Genomic DNA, 12,853 nt, shown 5'->3' with positions numbered 1-12,853 from the left:
CCAACATCTTAACCACTACGACAATTAGATTTTTGTGGTCATCAGGCTGAGGCTGTGAGCCACTACTAGAATAGCAGTGAATGAAGCTCATTAACTAGCATTAAACTTCCGGAAGAGTTGGATTTGAACATGAACTCTCTGTGCTGATCAACCCCTACTACACCATCACTCAGTAACAACTGCCTCTTCGTACTGTTGAAGCAGTCTTTTGTATGTTAGCAAAGTTGAAAGAATCAAGAGTTGAACATAGACTCACGTTCATCAGATGCTTTGAGTGCTGTTCAATAGTTGTTTTGTATGTTAGTGTAACACCCAGGAATCAATCAGAGGTCCTCTGCACTGAAGGCCATCCTCTTAACCACTAAGCCAAAGCAACTGCCTATGGCTCAGGGGAGATATGAGACTTTTGAGGTCATCAGGCTGAGTCTGTGATCCACTGCTATACAATAGCCTTCAGTTAATACACCTCTACATGTTCAAATCCCTGTTCTCCTATAGCTTAATGCTGGAGTGTTTCAACTTTACTAACTGAAGGCTAACACACACAATTAGCAGGAGACGTTTACTGTTTGTGTCTGACTGATGGTGCAATGGTTTAATGATCAATCTCTCTGTACGGACATTCCATGTTCAAGTCCCATTGCTCCCATAAGTGCAATGCTCGAGTACTTTGAACTTTTAAAGGCTCGAATAAAAAATAAAAACTCAAAAGCACCAGGAGACATCTGCGTCTCAACGCAGCGTCCGATTGTGGTGAAACTGTCCATGCATATTCCCACTAGGGCTAGGCTTTGGAAGAAATGCGCTACAACAGGCCAAGCCGCGTCACACACACACACACACACACACACACACACACACGTTTATATTGCTCCTAAACATTTTACCAAACATCACACACACACTCCTATCCTCCTGGTGGAGACCTGTGCCCAGAAGGGCACTTTTTCTAGTTTCTTTCCCAGTGGGTAGATCTTGTTGAGCACCAAACCAAAACCCTTTAACAACTTTGACAGGTTTCTCCTAGTATTTTTGATGTGTTGGGTTCAAAACATCTTTGAGTAGTTACCTAGACAAAATCAGCCAACCCAGTCCATCTAAATTTAGCACAGTACTTGAGAGGCACTAACAAATTCGACACATGCACGTACACAGCAGCATAATATTGTTAATTCTAATTAGATTAGAGAAAACAAAACGCACACAAATAAATCCTGTAGGATTGACTTGATTTTAATGTATATTATACAGGTTTTCTCAAGGAAAAAGAAAACATTGAAACAAGCGGCAAAATGAAACCCCACTTCCAAACCAAAGCTACAACAGCATCACCTAACACAATGCATATTGCTATTACATTGTACCCAAACAATAGTCAGCGGGGTATAACAATGATAAGACATAAAAGTATTTTTTTGTCTAAAATATATGAGAGCATTTAAGGTTTAAACCGTAGAAGGTGTGTTATCTACTCTATCTTACTAGAGACCTTAGCTGGGAAACCTGAATAAGGAGCAGGTACAGATATCAGTTCCATCCTTTTGATGTTTTTGGTTTGTGGTTTCATAGATACCTTTTAATACATCAAACAATAACTCTCTCTCTCTCTCTCTTGCTCTCAAAAAAGGGGAAAAGGTATAATATTTTGTTTGCATGTCTATCTCACAGAAACCACTGACCGGTCAAGCTAATGACCACTATCAGTAGAATATAGATATCATTTTACACTTAGTTGTACGATGATGTCACGGGCCGAACATAGCCGATCTACAACCTCCTAGATCTGCTGTTTTTGGCACACAACAACGTCGTAGAACGGAGCATAAATTAAGCATAACGTCTTTGTTCAAGCTCAAGTCATCCATTCTAACAAATGCCATCTGTTTGCAATGGTATTCAAGGGTACAACAATTAAACAATAATATTTGTGAATCCAAATATAGAGTCTCTTTTTTGGTTTCAAGTAAGAGCAAAAAATAATATTCAATAATCAGTTTTAAGTCTGAGCAAGCAAACATATCAACAAATATCTTATTTACATTATAATTGTATTTACTGTACATCAGAGGACATGAGGGAAAGTGTGTTAAAGTCCAAGATTATGTTCACTTTAGTTTTTGAAAAAAATGTCATAGGGAGTAAAATGCACAATGCAATTTTCTTTCTTTTTTTAAAAGTGCAATTCCTTTTCTTAAAGTAAAAAAATATATATCCATATTTTGTATACATGTAGAAATGTTGTTCATATAAACAGCATATGTTGATTTAAGAGCCCTAAAACCAGTGACTAAAAATGAATTGCTTTCGGTTGATAGGAAGCAAATTAGTATAGAATATAAATTATTTTTTTTACAGTACTCAATAGAAAATCAGAAGTACCGCAATTCCAAAAAACAAAACACTATTAAAGTTCCTCTCTTTTCTTTCTATTTTCTAGGAGGGCGATGTTGGGTTTACCGGCATAACTCTCACTAACATGGACAAGAAGAACGTTTTTGCCATCTTTCACAAGGTTCAATTTGCAAACACACTATTGGAAAACACATGTTCAACGAACGAATTAAGTTGTGTCAGAGGAGTAAAAAGTAACACTTCCGATTAAAATATCTAAGAGTAAAACAAACGGTGGACCTGAAGGCAAGACCACACAATCTCCAATACTTCAGGCTTTAGAAAATACAAAAGGTAGACAAGCTGGTATATGTGTGTACATGTGTGTATATGGATGTTTTTTTAATATGCGTGTTGCCAGTGGGATAGCAGATCTGCACAAGCAACGTTTCTTTACCACTTAAGCCCTTTTAGTATTACTTTTTTTGTTTTTACAAAAAGTGGAAATAGCCAATATACGGCCACACAGTGTCGCAATGCGACACATTGTGACCTTATTATAGATCACCTATTTTCCCTATATTTGATTGATGATTTTCTTAAATATATATGTGTATATATATATATATATATATATAGAGAGAGAAATTTCAGGGCGCCAGGGTGAAAGTGGTTAAAAAGTACATCCGCAAAACAATTATAAAAAGCAAGCTGATAATAAAACTACATAGTGGTAAACTGGTGTCCTGTGTTTCCAGTGGTTTCTAATGACACCGTGGAGTGTACCAAGATTCTGTGGCACCAGCAAGAGTTTCATCGTCTGCAGTCCTCTAAAGCCAAATGTTGTACTCACGACTTTTCAGGTGAAAATTGGTTATTTCTGCCGAGCGACAGTCGTATGACAAAGTATACATGAGGCTTTATGAAACAAAAACGAGACTTGCTTCATTTTTCTACATATTCAAGTAATGTTATGTCGCTATATTTGCACATCTTAGAATAGCTTATACCAACGTTAAAATCCATGAAAAGCGTCAGGGCAATCTGACCGAGGGCTCTGAAGTCACTTGAAGCGGTGTGTTTGTCACTGCAGAAAAGTCTCTCATTTTCACGCTCTACAAACATGCTCATACATCATGCTACTTTCCAGTTCATTTAATAAAATTCATATATTATTACAACAATGTCTGTTTTCTAACACGTCGATGACCGATCTGCGTAGTCTCTCTATGAAAGCAGACTTCGCCGATAAGCGTTTAGCCGATTTTCTTTTTCCCTAACGAGGTGCAATTAAGTCCGTGACCTGACCACACAGTTTATTCTTCTTTTTTCTTTTCTCTCGAGTCTCTCTCTTTTTTATCCTTTTGTATTTTCAGTCCAGTCTCGGAGTGTGCAACTTTTAGGACCCGTCGGTGTGTTGCTGTGTGCTCTGTCTGTGTGTGGCTGTGTTGTTGGTTTCCAGGGACTGGGAGTCTGCTCTGTGCGGGTCGCCGTCTGCCTGCAGGGCCAGCTGGCTCTGCAGGTCTTTGACCACGCTCTCCAGGCTCTGCCGCGCCTCCCTCTCCCGCTGGAGCTCCGACCTCAGCTGCTCGCGGTCGGCCTCTGCCTGCTGCAGCTGCACGTGCAACTCCTCAATCTGCAACGCGCAATGCAACACACACACACACACACACAGTGTGTCAGCGTTATGACAAATCTGTCAGGGCTACAGTTTATCGAAACAATGATTTAATTGATTATATATATATATATATATATATATATATATATATATATATATATATATAAAGATAATCTGTATTTTAATAAAATAATCGATTAATAATGTATCCCTATTTTGGGCGTGTACTTAGGCACAAGGTCGAAAGAAATAAAATCAGGATAGACAAGTCTACAATCTTCACAATGCATCACGCAGCTGTATCTTCACAAATGTTTGGTGTCGTGCAATGAAGTATAAAAAAAAAGAAATAAAAAAAAAAGAGGCCAGTAGTGTTGAGTAGGGCCAAAAGCTCTGCTTCGATTACGTTTAATGAAAGTGAAAAGCATGTCTACAAGTTCACAAGGATTGGCTATTTTTGTACACCACCATTGTACAATGGTAAAATAGGTTAAGTGGTTAATCTGACGTATCTATTGAGTCAGTTAATAACAAAAACATACATACAATAAAGAAAGTCGGGTGGTTTTGAATATATTTTTAGTTAATTGCCAGGCCCTAAGCGCTGAGAACAAGCCGGAAATTAAGCACAAAAGCGGCCCTTCGTACCTGAGAGGAGTACTTGGCTCGAAGACGCTCAGCCTCGCAGCCTTTGTCACAAACTCGTAGCTGCCTCTCGCGCTCCAGCTCCCTCTTTAGCCTCCCACAAGACTCCTCCGTTTCCATCATCTTCCTCTCCCAGTCCGTGCGAAGGCGCTCGATCTCCTTGCGCAGGTTGCGCTTGGCCTCGATGGCCTCTCGAAGACGGCCTTTCTTAGCCACCTTCACAAACTCCAGTTCCTGCAGGAACATGTACGTGATAGTTTAACCTACTGTGTTGGGCACGTCATTATCAGCAAAAGAACAATAACAATAGGTTAAACTTTAACCCATTAACCGTTAATGGGTTAAATATCCAGTGGTGGAAAGTATCTACTGTAAGTACATTTACTTAGGTACGGTACAAAATGTCAGTACTTTTACTACTCCAATACATTTCAGAGGCAAATATTGTACTTTTACTCCACTACTATTATTTGAAATCTTTAGCTACTAGTTACTTTGCAGATTTAGCTTATTATTACAAATATACATCAACCACTTCAGCCCTATATACCATCCATTATCATCCATTTGAAAGTAGTCGATCTAATATCTCACAATGCGTCGCGATGCATCTGCTATTTTCAAAAGATTTGAAAACAGCTTGAAATGGGACAATCTGCATATTGAGTACTTTGTACTTTTGGTACTTTAATTACATTTTGATACCAATATCAAAGAGCATTTTGTATATTGCAGGATTGATACTTTCACTTAATCACTTCACTTTGGTGCTAGCTATAGCAGATCTACAAGCTCATAGCGCGCCACCGAGTGGCGCGCTACGAGCTTGTAGGTCTGCTATTTTTGAAAAATCGAAGAACCACTGACATAGAAACATAGTGTACTGTACCTGCTGAAGGCTCCGTTTGGCCTGCAGGGCCAGTGCCAGCCTCTCCTCCTGCTTCACCCTCATCCTGACGATCTCCTGCAGGAGCTTCTCTCTGGCCTCTCTGCTGTCCAGGCCTCCTCCATGCAGCATCTGCCCGAGGGAGTCCAGCTCTGGGCAGGGGGCCCCCGGCATCCAGCCGGGGCCCTCCTGCTGCAGTGGCCCGGGCCCGCCATGTGTCGGGGGCAGGGATCGGGACACACTGGGACAGGCTGTGGCGAGCGAAGCTGGCACAGAGTCTGGAAGATGATGAAGAGGTTAATGTTAAGGTTGTTAACAGTGTTAATGTCGTTTGCTAAAACTATGACCAAAAAAGTGTTCGTCGACTACCTTTTTTCACAGACGAAAACAAACAAAAAAACTAAAACTAAATAAAAACCAAGGTATGATGACTAAAACAAAAAAATACATAAAAACTAGACAATGTTAGAGAGGGACTAGAAGTCAATTAAGACAACTAAGTCATTTGTAGTTTTTTGTTTGGTTGCAAGATCAATCAGGTGCCATCAAGGCCGCCAGATATAGTCGACTAACTAAAACTAAAACATTTCAGATAACTAAAATATGACTAAAATTAAATTAAATTCTTATTCAAAAGACTATAACTAAAACTAAATCAACATTTGCTGTCAAAATTAACACTGAGAAGGAGGGATGATATGCTGCTGAAAACCACTTAAAGCCCTCTATTCTTAGAGAAACAGACTGTAACCACGTAAAAACAAAATAGCCAATCAGCTACGATTTTTGGCTAATGTTCCACCCAGAATAACCAAGTGGTTACTACATTTCAGAAGTTTATTCTAAAGTACAGTACTTTCCAACTGTGTGTCCCTAATGGGGACACACAGGAATGTCATAATAGGCAAGAATTTACAGAACCTTTCAAAGGGGAAAGTTTATCATGGACACACATGGAATCAGCTGTTAAGAATACAAAGACTTTTATTATTTAATGTATTTTAATGACTAATGTTTCGATGCATGGCTTGTCTTCATCAGAGTCAAGCCACGCACCAAGACGCGCCATGCGCTGAAAGGCCTTTAATCAAATAACACGATTGCCTTCTATCCGTGTACTAGAGCGTGTGAAACGTCTCCCTTCAGCTGTTAGTAATGTGTTCTCTAAGGATCGCTCAAACAGCACAGCTATGGAATTGCTGTAGCCAGCCGCACCAACACAGACATTACATCCTTCCTCGATTCATGCCTTCATTGTACAATACAAATTTTATGTAGTCTATACTTTCAACAACGCAGAGATAAGAATGGTAAAAAAAATTGCACAAATGCTTGGAAAGGAAAAAGGTGCAACGTTGCCAGAAAAGCAAAGTTGGCACACGGCCATTTCTAGTGTACTACTGAAATCAGACACCAGATGGCGAAACTGCACAGGAATCACACTGTATGCTAGTCTCCACTATGTGTCTCACAGACTTATTTTTCCATGATGGTAAAAAAGCCCTGTATTCAAAAGACATTTCGGAGAGCGGCGCCATAGCCCTTTGGACTACATTTCTATAATGTCTTCAGGGCACTAGGAGTGCAATACTCACAATCATCGCAGTCATCCACGTCGATCTCTCCATCCGTGTCCGTCTCCTCGACACTATTGGTTGCGTTAGGGAGGGTGGATTTTGGTGCAGACTGCGAGTCTCCATTATGCAAGCTCTGTGGTGGCCTGGAGCCGACGGTGGGCCCCCTGCCTGGGGCATGGCTGTCCCTGGGGTGGGCCAGGGGAGAGGGCTCCTCTCCATGGTAGGCCAGGGGAGTCAGAGCCAGGTTGGGATTCGCCGAGTTCTCTTGAGTCTTGTGGTTGGACCTGTAGAGAACATGCATGATATTCATGGTCAATAGAATACTAATTGAGTAAAAGTACAAAAGTATTGGTATCAAAAATGTTCTCAAAGTAAGAAAAGTGCAAAGTACTCATTATCCAGAATGCATTTCACAAGTTTCCAAATGTATAAAATGTATACAAATCTTTTGAAAATAACACATCTATATATTTTATTTTATCCCACCATTTTGTAACCCATTTTTCACCCCTGTGTCAATTATCTAATGTGATCCTGGGCTCTACACACCCTCCGCCAACCTAGTCCCCAAATATTTATTATTTCTTTTTAGGAAAATATAATTATATTACATCTACAAATGTAATATAATATAATAATACAATCAACTTTATTTATATAGCACTTTTCAAAAACAGGTTTACTAAGTGCTTGTAGATCGGCCGAAATGTATATAGGGCTGAAGCGGGTAATGTATGTTTTGTAATAATAATCAAAACCTACAAAGTAAGTAACTAGTAACTAAGGTTTTCAATTAATTGTAGTGGAGTAAAAGTATAATACCGGTAAAAAAAGTAAATAAAAAAAATACCACAAAATTGTACTTGGGTACAGTACTTGAGTAAATTTACTTTGTGTAAATGTACATTTTCGTAAATGTACATTTTCGTAAATGTACATTTGTGAAAATATATATATATATATTTTTTAACAAACAAAAACTATAGGGACCCCCCAAAAAGGTGTTCTCAACCTACAAATTGGTCCTGACCCAGTTTCTGGGAACCAGCTTACTAGTACACGTTGTGTGGCTGCCTCACCTCTCTGGTTCGTTCTGAGCGACAGGACTCTCTTTTTCCGTGGATGGCGTTCTGGGGGACCAGGGACGGAATGCAGAGGGCCTCTGTTTTAACTGGACCTGCTTTAGGTCCTGCTGCAACAAACCACGCAGAAGAACATCTCAGTATGAAGCCACTAGCATCAACCCATTAAGACGTTTTCATGTCAAGGACCCCCCAAAATTGTATGCATTTGGCCCCAGAAGCAAAGATTTGAATTAAAAATATTCGCTTAAAAAAATATATGTTACAGTACGATTGAAAAAACTGTGTGCATTCTTCGAGATCACCTCCCGCGATAGCAACTTGCTCGCTTTAGCTTGCTCGGCGGTGTCTCACATGGCTCAAGTCACCTTCAGGCGGCTTGAGCACTCGGTTTCACCGCCGGAGGCGCCAGCCCCTCCAATGCATGGCTTCATGTGGCAGCCAAGTCTATGGACTTTAATGTTTTTTTTTCTTTTTCAATCCGACTGGTCTTCCAATCGTACCATGACATGAATTCAAATGTATTAGATGTATTAAAAATGGTTGAAGTGGTTAAAATCTAAAGTGACACAGATGCTTTCCAGGATTTAATGGGTTAAATCAGCCGTGACGAGGGGAATAAAAAAACCCGATATAGATGATAACATAACATAGGCCCCCATCTTACAGTATGATAGTCCATGTTTGATTCACAACACAAAAAGTGATGGATTGCCGCTTAGTTTGTCACATGACACTTCAGTCAAGAAATCATACAATCGTACATAGAAGATAAGATAATTCAAGAAGTCATACACAGATGATGACATATTTCAAGACGTCATAGGCTGAAGATAAGATAATTGCTTTGGACAAGGACCCAGGCCAGGACCACTCTGACCCCTGACCTTTACAGCAACCGAACACGGACTGAAAGGGACACCGCATTACAAACCTTGTTCGCCGACTTTGACAGGGACTGTAACCAATCCAGCTGTTTTTCCTTGTCGGCTGATGGGGAGTGTAATTTGTCCAATTTGGACCTCTTGGCTCGGACTGGGCTGGGAGACTGTGAAGAAAAAAAGAAAAAGAAAAAAAGGATATTTAATTATCAACGTTCCGCCCAGTTCAGGCAGATAATGCCGAACAGCAAAAGAAATGACGTATTCACGTTACACACGAGTGCGGCGGATATTTTAAGATCCCTCCGTCCCCGCAGCTTCTAAAAACTCTGCTGAATGACTGCAATTGACATCACTCACCAGCCACCACTGCTATTTGAGGAATTTGTCAACAAGTGACCGATCAGTATACACTGCAGTTACAGTAAGACAGAGGAGTGTCAGAGAGGAGAGACAGAAACATGGGGAGGGTGAGAGCACCACGTCCGTTTAAAAGGGTTCTGTCTGGGAGTGTGTGTGTGTGTGTGTGTGTGCGTACTTGTATTACTATAGAAGCTTGAATGTCCCCACAAGTATAGTAGAATCAGAGACAGACATTGCGAGGACCATTTTCTTGGTCCTCACAAGAGTTGAGAAATGGTTGTTTTATGGTTGAAGAAGATTTTTAGAGTTAGGCTTGCAATTGCAAGGCAAGAAAAATATTTATGATGGGGCTAGGAATAGGTATTTAGAAGATAGATTTAGGGCGTAGGGTTAGAGTTTTCCCTATTTCATAGTTTCATACCAAGTTGTGCGGCGATGTCACACCGAAAAATAGCTGATCTACAACTTGTGATTTTCTTGCTATTTTCAGCCATTTCCGGAACTTTGGTTTGTCCTCACAGGTATAGTAATACAAACGTGTGTGTGTGTGTGTGTGTGTGTGTGTGTGTGTGTGTGTCTAGGGCTCTGAGCTGAGCAGACACCCAGGCTGGTCTGGCTGGCAGCCAGCCGGGCATCATTGTGTCCTGCCAGGCAGGGGGAGGGAGGGGAGGAGGAGGCGCCGTCAGGTGGAGGAGATCAACTCCCTAAAGCCACAGACATACTGGAGGAGAGAGAGAGAGAGAGAGAGAGGACAGGGCTAAATGAGTGATGGCACTCAGGTCCAATTGATACGTCATCATACAACATAGTGAGTGGCAACACGCGGCGTGCAAGCTTGTACACAGATCACCTATTTTATCTGCTGTCAAAAAATGTCCATGCATGCCAGTGAGTGTGAGACATTAGCCAGCGTCCGGGCCGTATTCTGGAGAAAACTGCTGTACCACTCGCTCAAAAGCTCATTATCAACCCAAAGAAAAAGAGGGATGTGATACATGAGGTTACTCTTCGCAATTTGGGCAATTTTCTGTTATTTTCTACAATCTTCTGCAATTTTCTGCAGTTATTTGCAGCAAGCGGCACGCAGTCGTGCAGCAAAGTCTAAAACAGCCTTGCTCCCTGCCTCCATCTCTTTGAGTGAACGAGGGTGCCAAGAAAGAAATGCAGGGTCGTCCATGTTTTGGAGGATCCAGTGTGTGTGTGTGTGTGTGTGTGTGAGTGAGTGAGTGAGTGAGTGAGTGAGTGAGTGAGTGAGTGAGTGAGTGAGTGAGAGAGAGAGAGAGAGAGAGAGAGAGAGAGAATTTGTGCATCTTTGTGTTTCGTCAGTGTTTCTCACACAATAGGTCGAGGGCCTCGAGGCAGATTTTAGGGATTTAAAATAAATAAATAATAAAGATCTGTAATTTTCACCAGTTTGGGTCCACAGAACTGTGTGTGTGTGTTGTGCCTGCCTGCGTATGTGTGTTTGTAAAGTACGCACAAGCGTGTGTGCGTCCGCTTGTGAGTGTATGTGCGTGTGCTATAGGCCTGTCACAATTATTACATAATCACCTAATCGCAATTATTTGACATAATTGCAATTATTTTGTATAATAGTTATAATCTTTTCCATGTTTAAATGTTTTTGAAATTTTAGCACATCTACAAGCTCAAACACGTTGTAGATGTTTTCTTTAATCTGCTATTTTCAAAAGATTAGAACACCTGTGAAGTGGGACATTTTGCACAATGAGTACGTTCTACTTTTGGTACTTTGAGTACATTTAGATACAAATACCTTTGTACTCTTACTCAAGTAAAATGTTTAAGTCCTAACCCTAGTCACATAGTATTTCTACAAGTATCAGTACTTTTTTCTCCCACCACTGGGTAAGGCAGCCTCCTGTCCTCGACAGGTCTGTACTTGTCAGACAGAGAGGATATGTTTACCTAGGTGGTGGCTGAGGACCAGCACAGACCTGCTCACACCTGATGACAATCTGCCCGCAGCAATGACTAATGACTACCATCTACTACTACTGCTCAATACACCTGATTACTCACCGCGTTACCGTATTATGGATACCGACACTAAAGCGCTTCAATGGGAAAACACTATGGCTGCTGCTGCTGGGCAGTGTGCGTACACTACGTGCATGCACGTGAGCGTGCTTGTATTACTAATTATGCTTGTGGGGACCCAACGTGTAGTAAAATTTGAGAATCAGACAATGGTGAGGACGACCAATATTTCAGCATTTTTCAGTTCCGTCCTAAAAATGCTATGTCCTCACAATAACACAAACGTGTGTGTGTGTGTGTGTGTGTGTGTGTGTGTGTGTGTGTGTACGCGCGCACACGTGTCTGTGTACGCACGTGTGTGTGTGTGCGCGTGAAAGCTTAATCACCACACAGTGTATTCACCTCAAGGTGCAAATGCATGATAAATGGTATTTAGTTGTGAATGACAGACCTGGGCGGTTATGATTCATGTCTCGCAGTTTACATTGTCTAAGTCACACTCTGTGTGTGTGTGTGTGTGTGTGTGTGTGTGTGTGTGTGTGTTTGTGTGTGTGCGTGCGTGCGTGCGTGCGTGTGTGTGTGTGTGTACATTGGAACACACCTGTGTGTCCTCCCTCCAGCCTGGCGCTGTAGCCAATTAGAATTCTCGTCTCTGTTGGGTGGATTATCATTATGCCCAAAACTTTTCAGGATTGAACAAAAAAAAGAAGCAAATCTAGCAGATCTGCAAGCTCAAAACGCGTCACTCTGCGACACGAGCTTGCAGATCTGCTACATTTTGAATGATTTTGTTTGACACTGTAGTAATCAAGTAAGCAGTAGGCATTCATTAATGAAAAACAGTTAAATGGATATAAGAGGACTGCCCGACAGCAACGCTATATAGAAACCGTTGCGGTCAGCTGGAAACCCCTTATGTCAAAAACTGATACTTTTCAGAATTCAAACAACAGAACTACAAGCTCAATACGCAAAATATTAATGTTAATAATAATATATATAAAGCTTTAAAACGGTGAAAGGAGTAAGCTAGGGAAAGCAATGTTGAAGAGGTGTGTTTTGAGGGCGGTTTTTAAGGTTTGGAGTTTTAGGGAGGGCATTCCACAGGGTTGGGGCAGCAAAGGCTCTGTCGCCCCATGTACGGAGTTTGGTCTTGGGGACGTCAAGGATGGCATGGTTTTGAGCTTGTAGATCTGCTACTTTTGCTATTGTTTTGTGACACTGTGTAGTATGATAAAGTAGATCATTCATTTACGGGGGAAAGAAATATGGCAGACAGTAACATTTATATATAACAAATTTTTCTTGGTTATTGGAACTGGTACTAAATGTGGGTTTTTGGATATACAGCAGTGGTTCCCAAACTTTTTAGCTCGTGACCCAAAAAAATAAATGAGACGTTTTCCCAAGTGAAAATAACCGCTCCTAACGCACCGCTTCGCACCGCGTTGTGAGCTTGTAGATCA

At 41.0% G+C, this 12,853-nt stretch overlaps 1 protein-coding gene across 2 annotated transcripts in view; it reads right to left on the bottom strand.

Annotated features, from left to right (window-relative positions):
* Positions 1–1,212: 1,212 nt before the first annotated feature.
* Positions 1,213–12,853, bottom strand: part of skib (v-ski avian sarcoma viral oncogene homolog b) — a 48,027-nt gene continuing 36,386 nt past the window's right edge. The window contains exons 2-7 of one of the 2 annotated variants that reach the window (XM_083772127.1): positions 9,077–9,190; positions 8,140–8,252; positions 7,079–7,344; positions 5,487–5,761; positions 4,601–4,831; positions 1,213–3,967 (exon numbers count right to left, since the gene is read on the bottom strand). In XM_083772127.1, the coding sequence (XP_083628253.1) occupies positions 3,731–3,967; positions 4,601–4,831; positions 5,487–5,761; positions 7,079–7,344; positions 8,140–8,252; positions 9,077–9,190 (1,236 nt within the window). In that variant the 3' untranslated portion in view covers positions 1,213–3,730. The remainder of the gene's footprint in view (positions 3,968–4,600; positions 4,832–5,486; positions 5,762–7,078; positions 7,345–8,139; positions 8,253–9,076; positions 9,191–12,853) is intronic. The other variant, XM_083772128.1, reaches the window with a different exon arrangement.

The sequence above is a fragment of the Protomyctophum parallelum genome (genome assembly GCF_964188405.1).
Source record: "Protomyctophum parallelum genome assembly, chromosome: 8".
Lineage (NCBI taxonomy): Eukaryota > Metazoa > Chordata > Actinopteri > Myctophiformes > Myctophidae > Protomyctophum > Protomyctophum parallelum.
This window is presented reverse-complemented; position numbering and strand designations above follow the sequence as displayed.